Source organism: Citrus sinensis, chromosome 5, assembly GCF_022201045.2.
Source record: "Citrus sinensis cultivar Valencia sweet orange chromosome 5, DVS_A1.0, whole genome shotgun sequence".
Classification (NCBI taxonomy): domain Eukaryota; kingdom Viridiplantae; phylum Streptophyta; class Magnoliopsida; order Sapindales; family Rutaceae; genus Citrus; species Citrus sinensis.
Genome location: NC_068560.1, coordinates 6,202,392 through 6,219,115, shown reverse-complemented (window position 1 = coordinate 6,219,115; position 16,724 = coordinate 6,202,392). Strand labels below are relative to the sequence as shown.

The window sequence follows — 16,724 nt, the reverse complement described above, 5'->3', positions numbered from 1 at the left end:
TTTTCTTTTTATTTTCTTCAAATTAGCATTATTTATCTTCATAATTTTTTATGAATATTTTCATATGAAAACATCATAAACTATAATAAAATTAATTAACATATGTAATATAAAATTTTAAAGAGTTGTATTTTGTGTGCAGAGGTGTTTTCAAACCTCTTGAATCAAGCTAGGTGGAAAAATTTGATTAAGGGGCTGAGATTCAGCAAAGAACTTTCAATCAACCATTTACTCTTTGTAGATGATAACTTGATCTCCACAAGAGCTACCACTAAAGATTGCTCAAATCTGAAATATATTTTTGATTGCTATGTTGTTGCATCAGGTCAAATCTTCAACTATGAGAAATCTATGTTTTTAAGTAGACAGCCTCAATCAAGAACTTTTTTCAGATTCAAGTGGTGTCAAAGTATGAAAAATACATGGGCTGCCTTCAATGCTAGAGAGGAAGAAGTTGAATTTTTTAATGATAACAAACTTAGCGTTCTAAGTAAGATATCCAACTAGAATTCAAAGATGTTTTCAAGAAGGGGAAAAGAAGTGCTCATTAAAGCAGTAGCTCAGGCAATTCTTGCTTATGCCATGAGTGTGTTTAAACTACCAATTGGGTTATGTGCGGATATCCAAAAGACTATGGCAAGATTCTGGTGGAACTCAAAACCAAATCAAAGGGCTATTCACTGGTCTAATTGCGAAAACATGTGTCAGGCAAAATGTAGAGGTGGAATGAGATTCAAGGATTTAATATGCTTCAACTAAGCGATAGTGGGCAAACAAGAGTGGATAATCATTAAAAATCCCAATTCACTGGCGACAAGGGTGTTGAAAGCTAGATATTTCAAGGAAGTCGATTTTCTAAAGGGGAAATTAGGATCAAAACCATCCTTTATATGGAGAAGCATTTTACAGGGAAGACAAATCATTCATAAAGGACTAAGGTGGAAAATTGGAGATGGAAAGAGTGTCCAAATATATCATAGCTGTTGGATAACAAGACTTATAACTTTCAAGCCTTTCTCTCCTCCAACATTACCATTGGAATCTACAATATCAGAGTTAATTGATGGGAAACACAAATGGAAAAAGATGTTGATTCAACAGAATTTTATAGATGAAGATGCACAGGAGATTTTAAAAATCCCCCTACTAAGAACCCCTAAGCCAGATAAACCTCTATGGCATTTTGATAAACGAGGAGAATGCTCAGTCAAGAGTGAGTATCAAGTGGCCTTAAATATAAAATTTCCAAACCAGCCAAATAGCTTTGATAATAAGCAAATTCTATGGAATATTATTTGGGCTTTAGAACTGCCAGCAAAGATAAAGATCTTTATGTGGAGAGCAATAAAAAATTTATTGTCGACAGTAGTAAACCTGTGGAGAAAAAAAGGTGATACAAAGTCCCTACTGTCAAAGATGCAAAAGAATAGAGGAGACGATATTTCATGCTCTTTTTTATTGTAAAGGTGCTCAGAAAATGTAGAGACGCACAAATTATGGTGAAGAGATTAGTCATCTCAAAAACAAAGAAATGTTAAATTTGATGGTGGAAATGGCAAAAAAGAAGAGCAAATATGATTTGGAATTGATAATTGCATTATGTTGGGTGATTTGGCACTTAAGGAATCTTCACATCTTAAACAACAAGAAAGAAGATTTCCAATTATCAGTAACAAGAGCAGAAGCTGTAGTGCAATCCTACAAAAAGATCAAACAACCACATTTGCAACTAAGTAGGGAAAGAAAAGACAAAAGAAATCAACAATGGGGACTTCCACCTCCAGGTTGGTTCAAAACAAATGTGGATGTTGTTATAAAGGAAGATCAAAACAAAGAAGGATTGGGAATGGTGATCAGAAATTCAAAAGGAAAATGTATAGTAACTGCTATGAAACCATCAAACTTTAATGGAAGTGAAGCTCTTACTGAAGTTGAAGCCACAAAGTTTGGGCTAGAAATAGTAGAAAATGCAAACGAGGTAGTAAACATAGTGTTAAACAAGAAGTGTACACAGACAAAGATCTTTTAGGTAATATTTGAAATTCAAGCCATTTTAAAGAGGTTGAAATAGAGCAAAATTCAACATTCACAAGAAGTTGTAATGAAGTAGCACACCTTTTAGCAAAAACAACCTTAGAATTAGGGGTGGGCAAAATCGAGTTTGGGTCAACCTGATCGGGTTTCGGGTTGTTCAGGTTAGGCAAAAATCAATTTGAATGTAACCCTAACTTACAACTCGACCCGATCTGATCCGATTCGATATATATATTTAGATCAGTTCGGGCGTCACAAAATCGAGTTAAATTCGGGTAGGCTTGGGTTCAAATTAAAAACGGGTCGAATTAAGCATATATAATTATATACCATGAAACGTGAAAGCTTCAAATTCAAAACAAAGGGCAAAAACTCGGGTTGGAGGCTTGGGCCTTGGAGCAGCAGATTAGTGCCCACGACAACAAATCATGGACGACTGGACGCGCAACAAATCGGTTTCACTTCGCAGCAGTAGATGGGCATATGTGCATCAACAGATCGCGGACGGCTGGACGCGCAGTAGCAGACGCGGCGACTAGCTGGAGATGCAACAACAAATCGCGGGACTGGAGAGTGGAGAGTGTGTGGCGTCCGTCAGCGCCTTGGCGGTGGCCGTTAGGTGTCACTGTGTAATGAGGATTGAAAAGGGTTGTGTGTGTGAGTCTTATAAGTTGTGACTTGTTTGCGTTTGTGTGAGTGTTGTTGTGATTTGTGAATCTGTTATGTGTTTATGTGTGCCTGGGTGAGTGTGTGGTTGTGTGTGTGTGTTTAGGTTTAGTTTTTTTTTTTTAAAAGCAACCCGATTAGGTAAACCCGACTCGATCACAACCCAATCCGGTTTATTATATTTCATCGGATCGGGTTCCATTCCTGATCGGATATGATCCGAACCTAGAATTTTTCGGGTCGGATCGAGTCGGGTCGGGTATTTTACCCACCCCTACTTATAACAAGATAATGTAGTCTTATGGCATGAAAACATTCCAAAATTTTTTTTGTATCTATTCATTGATTTTGAGGAATGAAGGACACAATTTCATATATTAAAAAATAAAACATGTGGTTTGAGATTTGATCATCGACTACATAGTTAAAAGAAAAAGTAAAACAGAAAAATTTGATTTTAATTTTATTAAAAAAAATAGAACTATTTTTTCTAGAAACTCTTTTTCATTAAAAAAATTAAATTATTTTTTAACAAAATATGTTGTCCTTTTATTTTCGAAAAAGACACCTTTTGTAATTTTGTTTTTGAAAAATAAAATAAATAAAAGACCAATGCAAAATAGAAAAAGGTATCCACGCGGCATTACGAAATGAACCGATTGTTCCATATATAATTGATCCGGCCTCAGACAAACCCCACCCAATAAAAGAATCAAAACCCAGACGACAAGAATCTACCCTTCGTTCCCCCAGTGCCCTTCACTTCACAATCTCACAACTTTGCCAGCAAATCCAGTGCGGCGCCGTTTTCCCACTTCTCACAACTTAAAATTTCTCTTTGCATTTCGTCTAGAAACCATCAAACAGAAAAAACCATGTCAGTTTCATCTGCATCTCTCTTCCTCCAACCTTATTTCCGACAATGCCCCTCCCTCTCTCCCTCCGGTCTCTCCTTCTTCTGTCCTTTGTCGTCATTTCATATCTCCGTCGCATGGGGGCCAACTACAGCGACAAATAAGCCCGCCGCTGCTGTCACGTGCTGCGTTTCATCGTCGCAGCAGTTTGAGTCTCACGTGTCAGTCGTGAATGGTAATATCGATAATAGAATCTCCGAGAGAGATGAAATTCGCCTTGGATTGCCTAGCAAAGGCCGCATGGCTGCCGACACTCTCGATCTTCTCAAGGTTTCTGTTTAATTTTTTATTTCAATTTTACTCTTTGGAATGAATTAGATTATTAGAAATATAAAATTTTTAGCTGGAATTTGAGGATATGGATCAGTATTTGTCTAATGCTGGTATTTGTTTGTTTGTTAAATTTAATTTCATATTGTTTTGAATTACAAGAGTATCTAGTTAGTTAAAAATTAGTCGGAATTTAAGAAAATGGATGAGAATTTGCGTAATGACGTGTTTGGTTGCTGAGAAATTGGAGGAAAATGACATGGAATTTGCTGTTATATAAATATGACATGATTTTCTATTTTATTTTATTTTCTCTAAAAGTTTGAATTTATTATGTATTGGATTATGAGGAAAGGTCTCATTGGTGAAAATTTAGTTGGATGTTCAGTAAATGAGTGAGAATTTCTCTCGTATTTTGTTGGTTGCTGAGAAACCAGAGGAAAATGGTACAAAAACCTTGCAATTTATAAATGTATAATGATTTTCTATTTTTAATTTAATTTTATAATGTATTGAATTATGAGAAAAGAACTGGAGGTTTGAATTTTAGTATGAAGTTAAGAGAACGAATGAGAATTTCATTAATTCGGTGTTTTGTTGCAAAGAAACTAGAGGTAATGGCATGGCCATTGCATTTTATGAATATGTAATAGTTTTTATTTTCTGAATTTTATTTTATAATTTATTGAGTTATGAGAGAAGGACTGGAGGTTTATAATTTCTTTTGAAGTTAAGAGAATGAATAAGAATTTCATCAATGTAGTGTTTGGTTGCTAAGAAGCTGGAAGAAAGTGGTATGAAAATTGCAATTTATAAAAATATAATGATTTTCTATTTTTCATGTGTAATTTTACTGTGTATTGAATTATGATTAGTTAAAAGTTAAGAGAATGAATCAGGATTTGTCTAATGCTGTGTTTGGTTGCTAAGATACCGGAGAAAAATAAAATGCAAATTGTAATTAGAAAAGTAATGATTTCAAAGTAACTTCTGCTTTACTATTTATCTGTATCTGTTAGTTTTCTCAGAATTTTCAATTCTCATACTTCTTCGATAAATTGTTTCTTTCAAAGGACTGTCAATTGTCGGTGAAGCAGGTCAATCCTAGACAGTATGTTGCTCAAATTCCTCAGGTTTTTTCTTATTCTAACTTTGATTGGCTTCTGATTATTGCAAAATTGGATACACAATTTTAGTATTCTTTCCTTTTTGTGTGTGTTTTTTTCCCCCCAGCTCTCAAACCTGGAAGTTTGGTTTCAACGACCAAAAGACATTGTACGAAAGTTGTTATCAGGGGATTTGGATCTTGGTATTGTGGGTTTGGATACGGTTAGTGAATTTGGACAGGTAAGAGCTAAGGTCTAGGATGTCTATTTCCGTTCACAATGTTTACCATTGGCGGTGTCATTGAGGACCTGGTTTCCTTTTTTGTTGTCCAGAACAACTATGGAGGCATGCATTGATGTTATAATGTTGTTTTGAATATCTTTTTATCAGGGAAATGAAGACCTTATTATTGTTCATGATGCTCTTGACTATGGGGATTGCCGTTTATCACTTGCAGTAAGCAAAAGCAATCATTTGTTTTAACTGAATAACTAACTTCAGTATGAATCTCTAAGTTATTCCTTGTATCAGTCTTTATATGTCTTTTGTTCTTCCAGATTCCAAAATATGGGATCTTTGAGAATATCAATTCACTGAGGGAGCTAGTGCAAATGCCTCAATGGACTGCTGAGAAACCTCTGCGGGTTGCTACTGGCTTCAGTTATGTATGATGCTTCTTTCACTTTCTATTGTATATTTTATTTTTTATTTTTGGGGGGGAATCTATTGTAGTTTTGTTACTTAAACAATTTTTCACATAATTGTGATTTTCTGTGTTCTGTGCAGCTGGGCCCTAAGTTTATGAAGGATAATGGACTGAAGCATGTAGTCTTTTCAACTGCTGATGGAGCCCTAGAGGCAGCTCCAGCTGTGAGAATTACTCATTTACTGTGAATTATTTAGTTTATTTTTATTTTTATTCTAGAATTAACACTAAATTTATTCACTGTCCTTTCATAGTGTTGTAATCTATCATATAATTGTACTGCCATGTGCAGCATGTTTTAGAGAATTGGGAGGAATGTTATGATTTTCCCCTTTTCTTCCCCTCAATTTTTGTTCTTTTTGAAACATCTTTCTTTTTCTCTTGAGTATTTTTATTTATACAAACAAGCTATTCTTTTTTTTTTAAATTAAAAGGATCTTTAAGTGATAAGTCACATGAAGTGCTGCTGCTAACTAAGTTGTTAGTAAATGAGTTAGAATTTCAGGAAATTTTATTGCTTTGTAAAGCTAGCAACAAATAGTCTTACTGATATTCATTTCATGGTAAATTCGTTGCCAGTTTTGTATCTTTGCTTTTTCCATTTCTCAGCATTTCATATTTTGCTTGTCAAAGTTATTTCAGATTGTTGCTGGCAATGGTGCCTATGGTTTGCGTTTGGTTTGGAGCTCAATTATTAATTCAGAAATATATTTTCATATGGAATTTATTTAAGTTGCGTGTTTCTCTCGTCGTACTTCTTTTTTTTTTTTTTACCAGAATTTTTATACTCTTGATAGTTACGTAGAAATTACTTGTCATGCTTGGCAATTTAGATGGGGATTGCTGATGCTATTTTGGACCTTGTGAGTAGTGGAACAACACTTAGAGAGAACAACTTGAAAGAAATTGAAGGTGGAGTTGTGTTGGAAAGCCAGGTATCTTGAAAGCATGCGATGTTGTATGCTTTTGAATGCTATTGGAAAAGAGTTTCCAGCAGCTGCTTTTATGTTCTGGCTTTATTAAATCTTTTCTTGTATTAAAACATTCCTTGTCTGCAGGCTGTTCTTGTTGCAAGCAGGAAATCATTGATCCGGCGGAAAGGAGTTCTAGACGCCACACACGAGATTCTTGAAAGATTGGAGGCTCATTTGAGGGCAAGTGGTCAGTTCACGGTATGAATTTAATGTCTCTTATGCTATGGTTGTTTCTACTTCGAGTTCCTCATTTTTAATCTTATTCAATTTCATGGCAGGTTACTGCAAACATGAGGGGAAATAGCGCAGAGGAAGTAGCAGAGCGAATACTGAGCCAAACTTCGTTTTCTGGGTTGCAGGTATTGTTTGACGTTGAAGAAATTGGTTTTTTGCCACCTGCAGTAATCATTCTCTGGAATAAAGCTAGCTGGATTATTGTTAACAAGGATAGTTAGTTTCTTAATCTAAAAGCTCCTTTAAGTTTTCATGATTATATGTGCAGGGACCCACTGTAAGTCCAGTTTTTTGCAAGCGTGATGGGAAGGTGACAGCTGATTATTATGCCATAGTTATATGTGTTCCCAAGAAAGCACTATACAAGTCTGTACAGCAGTTGAGAGCGGTAAGTAATGACATGATAGTTTTGAGTTGTGAGCATTGTTTTGTAAACTGGTTTTTATGCATTATCTGTTTATTTTCCTGTCGTGATGATGGTTTAGACTATAATTATATGTATTCAGACACACCATTACATTATAGCAATTTAACAAACTTGACTAGTGAATGTTTGATGCAGATTGGAGGTAGTGGGGTTCTAATCTCACCTTTGACCTACATTTTCGATGAGGAGACTCCTAGGTGGCGTGAGCTTCTCTCAAACCTCGGGTTATAGTCCTCTGCATTTCCTTAACGAAGGAAACTTATAGCATTTCTTTAGCTGTATAATGCCCGAGCGATACAAAGATCAAAATCAAAACATCGATGCAAAATGCTTCAGCCAGAGTTACTCAACTTGGGGAAATTTTGTATTTATATTTTATTTCAGATCTTTCTTTAGACAGCATGTTGTGCTAGTTTGGTGTTTCTCTTTCACTGTAATGATGGATTGATAGTGACGGCATAGAAAACATTTCTAGATTGTATTTTTCCAATAAAATGTTTGTGAAGTTTTGAACGTCCCTTTGTTTCGAATTCCGGCTGATAAACAGCTGCTTCCTTCTAAAGTGGTGTGCGGGAACCGCCTAGTTGAACTGAAAGCTGTGGTTTCTTTGGAATCCGTTGTCATGATATTGTTTTAGGCTTTTAGTCGATGGTTTTTTTCAACTTTGATGGATGACAAAGTGCAGATGAAGTCTGGACTTGAGCATTTTCTCCTGCTTTTCGACCCAAATCTATAAATTATATGATCGATTTCAGTCATATGACGATCACTTGACTTGATCAACTAGCATCAAATAAGAAGTCTATAATTATAGCACAACAAATAAAAAATCGTAGAAGAGCAATAATTTACCTAAAAAGTTGGGTGCAAAGCTTGTATCTGAAATGATGTGGTAGATGTTAGATGGCGTATCATTCATTCATTATTATTAAAAAATTATATTACTCTGGATGACATGGAAAATTTACTTCTAAAAGATACGCGATCGTAATTGATTGGTAATATGTTATTTCGATATAAAGTTTATATATGTAACAGATTTTCAATTAAAATTTTGAGTTAGTGTCTCGCTACTCTAATAGAAATACTCGTTTGTTTCTATATTTTTATTTAAGATTCATTTTAGTCCCTAATTTTCAAAAATACCACGACACTCCTTGCTTTTAAATATGTTACATTTCTTACCCTTAGTTTTCTTTTTTTACAATAATACTCTTACAACAATATTTCTAGAGATATTAACAAAGAGAAAAAAAATGTTAATTTATTAATTAGCCTCAAATGTAAAATAAAAATTACTGTAACTTTGATGTTATTACTTTACTTTCAAATTAACTTGATAACTTATTTTTTTATTAATAATTATCAGTGATTGTTGCAAGGATATTAAACATTATTTTAAGTTGGCTAATATAATTTATTAGTAAATAATTATTGATAAGATTGTTGTAAGGGTATAAAAAATACTAGTTCTTTCATATGATATTTATTGACTAATTTATTAATAAATAGTTATTGATTAACTTACTAACTAAATTATTTGTAGATAAATTCATAATGTCAAGAATATTGTTACAAAGATATTATTATAAAAACAAAGAAAATGTAAGGGTAAAAATGTAACATATTTAATTACAAGGATATCTTAAGGTATTTTCAGAAAATAAGACTAAACGGATACTTAAGCTAAAATATAGTACTAAACGAGTATCTGCCCACTCCATATAAACATTTTTTCAGTTTTTTAAATAAAGAAAATATTGATATAATTTTTCTCTAATAAGAACATCTTTACTTGAACAAAGTGAAAATATTACTAAAATACAAAAATTATAAATTATAATACATTAAAATTATATTTTTAATCTTTTAATATATGAAAATTTATATTTTTTATTTCTTAGTGATATCATCATTTTAATAAAATGAAAATGTCAACGTTAGGCAATGATTAAACATTGATGATGATTTTTTTTTTCAATTGAGGGCCCAAGCCCAATAAGAGGAGAAGGCCCGAAGAGTCGTTAAGAAACGAAACAGCGGGCAAACGACCAGCCGACGGGGAAAATCAAAATTGTCCAATAAATCGTAGCCCTAAAACCCTAGCAGTCCCCTTCCGCCTTTCTTCTTCTTCGGCTTCTCACACAGAGCAGTCTTCTTCACAGCTGAAGCAGTAAGAGAATGAGGGAGCGGAAAAAGAGCTCTGCTGTTGAAGTAAGCTCAGTGAAGAAGAAAAAGGAGAAGAAGACTAAAGATAATAATGAACCAAGGGAACAGAAAGAGAAAGAAGAGAGTCAAAGCATAATGAAGCAGCAGAAGAATACGACGTCACGTTCGAAGAAAGAAAAACAACGAAAAACAACAGAGGATTATGAATCGTTGAGGGAGAGTGAGCTCTCTGGAGACGAGGTACATGGTAATTGATCTCTCATTTCTCTTTCTCTACTTTCTACTTTTGTTAATTAATTAGTTAATTATAATTATTGGTGAAAAATAAAATATTCGGGAGATGGTTTGAATAGATGATGTTTAGCTGGTGTTATGAAGAAAATGTGCAAATATAACTATTAAATAAATATGCTGTTTATTTAATGCTGAAGTCAAGTTGCTGTAGGGTTTGTTTGTACTTGTGATGCTTCTGCTTAATTTTTAAAAGCGCAGCCTCTAACGTGTTTGGTGAACACGCAATTTTACTTACCCAATTGTATTTGGCCACTAGTGATTCCATTTTATTGCTGCTACATATTTAAAAGGCACATTAATTCAATCCCAAACATACCTATAGTAAAAAAGAGTTGCTTAGTAATATGGAGCTTGTTGCTTTATTTGGGTTTCAATCAATGAAAATGAAACTTCTTTTGAGAGAAAAAAAAATTATTAAATGCATCTCTATTAATATTAACAATGATAAGGTTTTATCAACATAGGTACTGACCGTGATGTGGACAATGCTGATGATCATCATGAAGAGGATCAAACCGATGGTTCCGAAGGCCATCGAGGAGTTGAAGAAAGTGATTCTTCTGAAGATGAGGTATGTTGCATTACTGGTTTCTTAGGAAATAAATTTTGACTTGTTTGCTATTGATTTGTTCTATACATTGTTCCAAACAGGTGGCTCCTCGAAATACGATTGGAGATGTTCCCTTGGAGTGGTACAAAGATGAGAAGCACATTGGATATGACATTTCTGGGAAGAAGATAACAAAAAAGGAAAGACAAGATAAGCTGGCTTCCTTCCTTGCAAATGTTGATGACTCGAAAAGTTGGTGAGTTTTGTCAATTGTATTTATCATTTTCTCATTCATGTTTAAATAAATTAGACGGAGTTATTCTCCACTACTAATTTGCGTAAAGGTTAGGGAACTGATCAAACACAAAAATTCCTGGCCATTTTATTGTGAATTCCCTCTTTTCTTGTTGCTTTGGTTCATGATGGTGTCCTTTTGAATTGCACATATATTAGTCGCTGCTGTATTTTTCTATGAAGTTATTTCATTCTGTTGCAAACTTTTTCTTTTTTTTGCGGCCATACTGGATGACTTTATGGTCAGAGGATGCAACATGGCATGACAAAGGCCTGCTGTTGCTGTTGAGTTTGTTTGTATGACTTAATATATATGCTTTTACTGTCAAGAAAAAGTGTGATCCATTAACAGATGGCTAGTGCTATTCCCATAATTATTAAATCATTATTTGCTTCCTTTTGGTGAATTCATGTTATTCTTAGGCGAAAGATCTATGATGAGTATAATGATGAGGAGGTTGAGTTGACAAAAGAGGAAATCCGACTCGTTCAAAGATTACTCAAAGGAAAGGCACCACATACTGACTTTGATCAATATGCGGTATGTAGTTTCCATGAATTCTTATGTTTGTTAATTTTTCAAGTTAGTTGACCTCATATATCACTTTCCAAACAGTAAAATTTTCTTACTATATGATTGATTTTATTGCATGCCGATTGCAGGATTATGTTGATTGGTTTAAATATGACGATGCTTTGCATCCACTATCAAATGCACCTGAACCAAAGAGGCGGTTTATTCCTTCTAAATGGGAAAGTAAGAAGGTAAGTTGTTTCATAATCAGCTGCTTCTAGGTGATATGAAAACTTAAACAGTTATACAGCGTGGACTTCAAAAAAAAAATTGGTTACAGTTCCTACGATCCCATTTCTATTGATTGAATATTTTCATTTTGTCCAAGTAACAATTTTCTCTGACCTCATTTTTTTCTTATTTGAATATCTAGGTTGTACAATATGTCCGGGCAATTCGCAAGGGATTAATAAAGTTTGATGAGCCGAAAGAGGAAGAACCAAAATTTTATCTTTTGTGGGGAGATGATTCTAGCGCCGCTGAAAAGGCTAAACATTTAGCCTATATTCCTGCGCCGAAGCCAAAATTGCCAGGTCTGATTTATATCCATTTGGCCCTAGACTTTAATATAGCATGTATGAAGTTTTCTGAAAACTTTAAATCTTTGGCTGGTAGGCCATGAGGAATCCTACAATCCTTCTCTAGAGTACATCCCAACACAAGAAGAGCTAAATTCTTATCAGCTGATGTATGAGGAAGATCGCCCTAAATTTATTCCAAGGCGGTAATGTACATTGTTATTGAAGTGTTTAGTTAATGTTTATTACATATTTTGTCTGATATCTGAACATCTAGCCTCCTAATTAAAGTTCAACCTTTTCAGATTCACATCTCTTAGAAGCGTCCCAGCATATGAGAATGCTGTGAAGGACTCCTTTGAACGGTGTATGGACCTATATTTGTGCCCTAGGGTTCGGAAGAAACGGGTGAGTTAAGAGTAATTGCTTCTTATTTGTTATCTTTGATGACTGTATTGCGAACTCTTGGAATTAATCCTTCCAACATCTTCATCCACTGGTTATCATTAAGAGTCAAAATTCAATTTTCTATCTTTCAGGTCAATATTGATCCTGAAACCCTAAAGCCCAAGCTGCCAAGTCGAAAAGATCTTAAACCTTATCCTGTAGCATGCTATCTTGAGTATAAAGGTCATAAGGGTGCAGTTGTGTCAATTTCTACTGAGGCTTCAGGGCAGTGGTTTGCTTCAGGTTTGGTTGCTTATCTGAAAGACTGCATATCTGATCAGTAAGTTGAAATTTTTGTTACATGTTAATCACATAATATCTGTAATGTGCGAAGGTTCGACTGATGGAACCGTACGCATTTGGGAGGTTGAGTCTGGTCGATGTCTTAGGGTGTTGGAGATCGGTGAAGCTATCCAATATGTAGCTTGGAATCCTTTGCCTGAGCTTCCTGTTCTGGCTGTTTCTGTGTAAGGCTGATTGCATGGTCTTTCAGTGGCTTTGACTTTTCTCTTTAATCTTCTATGCTATAGGGATAATGTTGCTCATGCGTGTAAATTTTAGGGGACAAGATGTTCTTATTTTGAACACTGGATTGGGGAACGAAGAAGAGCAAAGAAGAGTTAAGGACCTTTTGCATGTTGAGACTCCAACAGCACCAGATGGTACTGGCTTGTGAAGTAGTTATTATTTTGATTGTCTTGTACAGAAGAAATATTTTCTCACTTTTCTCTGTATTTTGTATGAATAGACAACATGGCATCCATTGTGAGTTGGCTTCAACACGACAAGCTTGATGGGATTAGATTGAGACATTTTAAGGTGGCTTTTAGTCCTTCATCTATTTTTAGTTGTATTTTTGTGTTAGTTCTAGACTTGGGACTAGTGGAAGATCATCTTCTGAAGAATTTGTTGCTTGCCTTGATGTTTACTTTAGATGGTGTCTTCGGTAGAATGGCATCGCAGGGGAGACTACCTCTCCACGGTAATGCCAGCTGATATCCTTTTTCGGTTTACATGATACCTAGTGGTTGTTTATTTCTTTTCTGCACATGGTAGAATCTTATTTTCTCCACATTACAAGTCATGTTGTGGTGTGTTGAATACGTACTTTTGTTGACAATTGGGCCATGATTGACTCCCTCTCGTACAAGAATTCCTTTATTTATTTATTTATTAAAGTTTTTTAACTTTTGAAGGAATATACAAGAATCTTAACTACATATATTTCCATCATTTTTTAAACTTTGCTAGCACAATCTTTTTCTTTCCTTTTTCTGATATTACTTGATGGAATCTCCTGCGCTAAGGTAATAGACATATAAGATTGTAGGCAGGCAAACATCTACAATAGGTGCCTCAGCCTGCATGGTTAGATGAAGTACAATAAATCTGCCAGCTTTATTCTTTCCGGAGTTATTAGTACTATTACTTTTGATAAGCAGTTTTCTCTTTTTGGATGGATTTCCTTGACCTTTTAATTACGTGAATCAAGGGCAATTTTTATGCACCAGCTTTCTAAGAAGCTTTCCCATAGAATCCCATTCAAGTTGCATGGACTTCCTGTATCGTCAGTATTTCATCCTACTCGTTCCATATTCTTTGTTTCAACAAAGAAGAATATTCGTGTTTATGATCTGTTGAAGCAAAGGCTCATAAAAAAGCTAGAGACTGGACTAAAGGAAGTCTCCTCAATTGCAATTCATCCTGCTGGTATGTGTTTGTCAATTATCCATTGAATCTTTCCTGAATATCTGTAGGATTTAAATAATATTTATTTCATCTCAGTTCCTTGTTTGATGGCAAGCTATTTGTATTTATTTTGATCCAGCTGCCTACTAGTTTTATTTAATTTGTGCCTGCCTTCCATGCAGGTGATAATCTAATTGTTGGGAGCAGAGAAGGAAAATTGTGTTGGTTTGACATGGACCTTTCATCTAAACCTTACAGGGTTCTCAAGTATGTAACAACACAACTGAAAACAAGTCTATAAATAATTTATTTCTGTTTGAGTTTTCTTTAATGTTGTCTCTTTCTTTGGTCTTTGGGGACTGTCGTAAATATTTGAGCAAGTGCTGTAGTTTTAAATGAAAATTATTAATTGAATCCGTTTATGTACTGCTTGAATTATTGATAAAAATAGAAACCTTAAGAAGAAGCAACATGTAGTTAAGCAATAATGAAAATGAGAGAAAACAAACCGTACCATTATGTGTTGACCAAATTTAATTCTTGCTGATTGCATTTCTAAAGGTAAAGGTAATACTAATCTTTGATATCATTTGGAACTTTTCAGGTGTCATCCAAAAGATATTACAAATGTGGCCTTTCATCGTTCATACCCGCTATTTGCATCATGTTCTGATGATTGTACAGCATATGTTTTCCATGGCATGGTTTATTCAGATCTTAACCAGAATCCTCTTATAGTTCCCCTTGAGATTCTTCGAGGGCATACAAGCTCGAATGGGAGAGGTGAGTGTTTTTAATTTTTATTTTTATTTTTTTCCTCCATTAGGTGGTTATGACAGCAAATAATACATACCTTGGTCTCTTAAGAATACACACACATGCTATTCTTACATGTGCGTGCATATAGAATTGTTCTGGTGAGGGATGTTAATGTCATAAAGCATACTTGTATATGTGGTGAAACTGTTTGCCACCATGTGAATGGGGTTGTAGACTATATGTTGATGACATAACGTCATGTGACAATGTTACTTACCATAAAGTGAATTAAATCATTTATGTATATATACACACGAGAATGATCTTGTGGGTGATGTTACTCACGTTATGGTGAGCGACACTGTCACATGGCGCTATGCTATTTAATGTAGTACTTGCTACTATTAATAAGGTAATTCGTGGTTGCACTACATACACTAGTATGCTCTATAAGGTGGGCTCCATTTCCCTCCAGAGATTTCTATACATGAACATTCTGTTATCCAGTTTGCCAGATAATGACATGACAAATTCCAAACCATGATTCCTTGCCATTGGATTTATCGAATGGTCAAGGAATCTCCTATGGTATTAATGTATCAAATAGAAATGGTCATCTTTATCAAAACTTGCTGTTTAATATAGTTTATGACACAAGTAGACTATTTAATTGACGCACTCTTAACAGTTAAGATTGCATCTTATACATGCACTAATTCTGCATGTTAAATGTAATCTTAAACACGTGTTGAGTGGCTTATAAATTATGATAATTTTTATTAAGAGTTTGGTGCCACTAGCTTGCCTCATATGTATGGATGGTGACATTCACGCACAAACACATATGATTGCATATTGCTCTTTGGTTGCTTTGGCATGAAAATGATGCCAAATATTTTCATATATGAGATGTTCGAATGTTGTCATAGGGAGCCCTGGTTATGTAATGTGGACATGGAACTGATCCACTTCACCTCCTGTGGTTGTTTTGCAGGTGTTATGGATTGTAAGTTCCATCCAAGACAGCCCTGGTTATTTACCGCAGGTGCTGATTCAGTGATTCGGCTTTATTGCCACTAAAATTATTTGAAGAAGAAAGCAGATGTATCTTTGTTAACTGATTTTGAAAAATTGCATACTCTGCTGATGAAAAGAAAATTCATTTCACCCCAGAAAGAAACTGAAATTTTGCACTTAAGAGTAAAAATTATCTGCAGATGTTATAGATGGAGCCAAGGGAGGACATAAGAGAGATTGGTTTTTGTACTGTAAAGAAAGTTTGAACCAGAGAGATGGTATCACTAATCTTAGCTTGATTATAATTTTTAAAGTAACAGATGTAACATGAAAAAGAAATGTCCTAGTTTTTATAAAAAATTATTCCTGCCTCAATTTATGTTATTAAATATACCTTATACTGTTGCCTATTAAAAAAATTGCTTTTTCTAAAAAGAAATTTAAATATTAGTTTATGCTGTGAGATTATGGATCTTCACTGTAGAGGAAGTGGTCATTAATATAATTTAGTGTTTCTAAAATATTATGTTTTGAAATACAAAGTATCATTTATGTATTTGATATATATATATAAGGCTGGAATTTACAAATGAAGAGAGATCACTGAAGAGTTTTTTTTTTTTTTTTTTTTTTGAGTGTATTCATTATTCAATGCAAACCTGTGTAGTATAAAAATCTAAATTGTTTTCAAATAAAAATTTATGGACTGTGTTAAATATATAACTTTTATTGAACTTTATAATTTGCGGTTTTGCAGTTTTTTTTTTTTTGTTACCATTCAATGGCATCCATCCAAATAAAATTTACACGTACACGAACATATACAAATTCTTAAGCAGAACACCTTTTGAATATTTATGGCTTGCAAATTTTGGGTAGAATTGTGAAGGTTTGAAAATCCTATTCAGTCCATTTCAAGAAATCACTTGTTGTAGTCGTAGTTTGTAGTTTCTCTTTGCTGTAATCTAGAATATAATTTGTTCATGGACTAATGTAAAACTAATTAAACAATCCAGAATTATTTGTTAAAACTTCGAACTCTTGATTTTTATTATTTTTGACAAGCATCAAGTGCTGTGGT

The 16,724-nt window shown here is 34.2% G+C and overlaps 2 protein-coding genes across 2 annotated transcripts; both read left to right on the top strand.

Moving 5' to 3' along the window:
* The first annotated feature begins 3,398 nt into the window (after positions 1–3,398).
* LOC102610975 (ATP phosphoribosyltransferase 2, chloroplastic-like) lies at positions 3,399–7,845 on the top strand. Its single transcript, XM_006494303.4, has 11 exons — positions 3,399–3,884; positions 4,958–5,017; positions 5,118–5,231; positions 5,382–5,447; positions 5,549–5,656; positions 5,778–5,861; positions 6,531–6,632; positions 6,756–6,869; positions 6,950–7,030; positions 7,174–7,293; positions 7,468–7,845. Exons 1-11 carry the CDS (start codon positions 3,576–3,578, stop codon positions 7,561–7,563), a joined length of 1,254 nt encoding a protein of 417 aa, XP_006494366.2. The 5' UTR covers positions 3,399–3,575; the 3' UTR covers positions 7,564–7,845.
* A 1,530-nt stretch (positions 7,846–9,375) lies between these two features.
* LOC102611280 (ribosome biogenesis protein BOP1 homolog) lies at positions 9,376–16,018 on the top strand. Its single transcript, XM_006494304.4, has 17 exons — positions 9,376–9,748; positions 10,260–10,366; positions 10,447–10,601; positions 11,063–11,180; positions 11,303–11,404; positions 11,587–11,746; positions 11,829–11,937; positions 12,037–12,139; positions 12,271–12,421; positions 12,513–12,645; positions 12,740–12,840; positions 12,927–12,997; positions 13,113–13,173; positions 13,661–13,888; positions 14,050–14,134; positions 14,472–14,650; positions 15,621–16,018. The coding sequence occupies exons 1-17, from the start codon at positions 9,514–9,516 to the stop codon at positions 15,704–15,706; spliced, it is 2,184 nt and encodes a 727-aa protein (XP_006494367.2). The 5' UTR covers positions 9,376–9,513; the 3' UTR covers positions 15,707–16,018.
* The last annotated feature ends 706 nt before the right edge of the window (positions 16,019–16,724 follow it).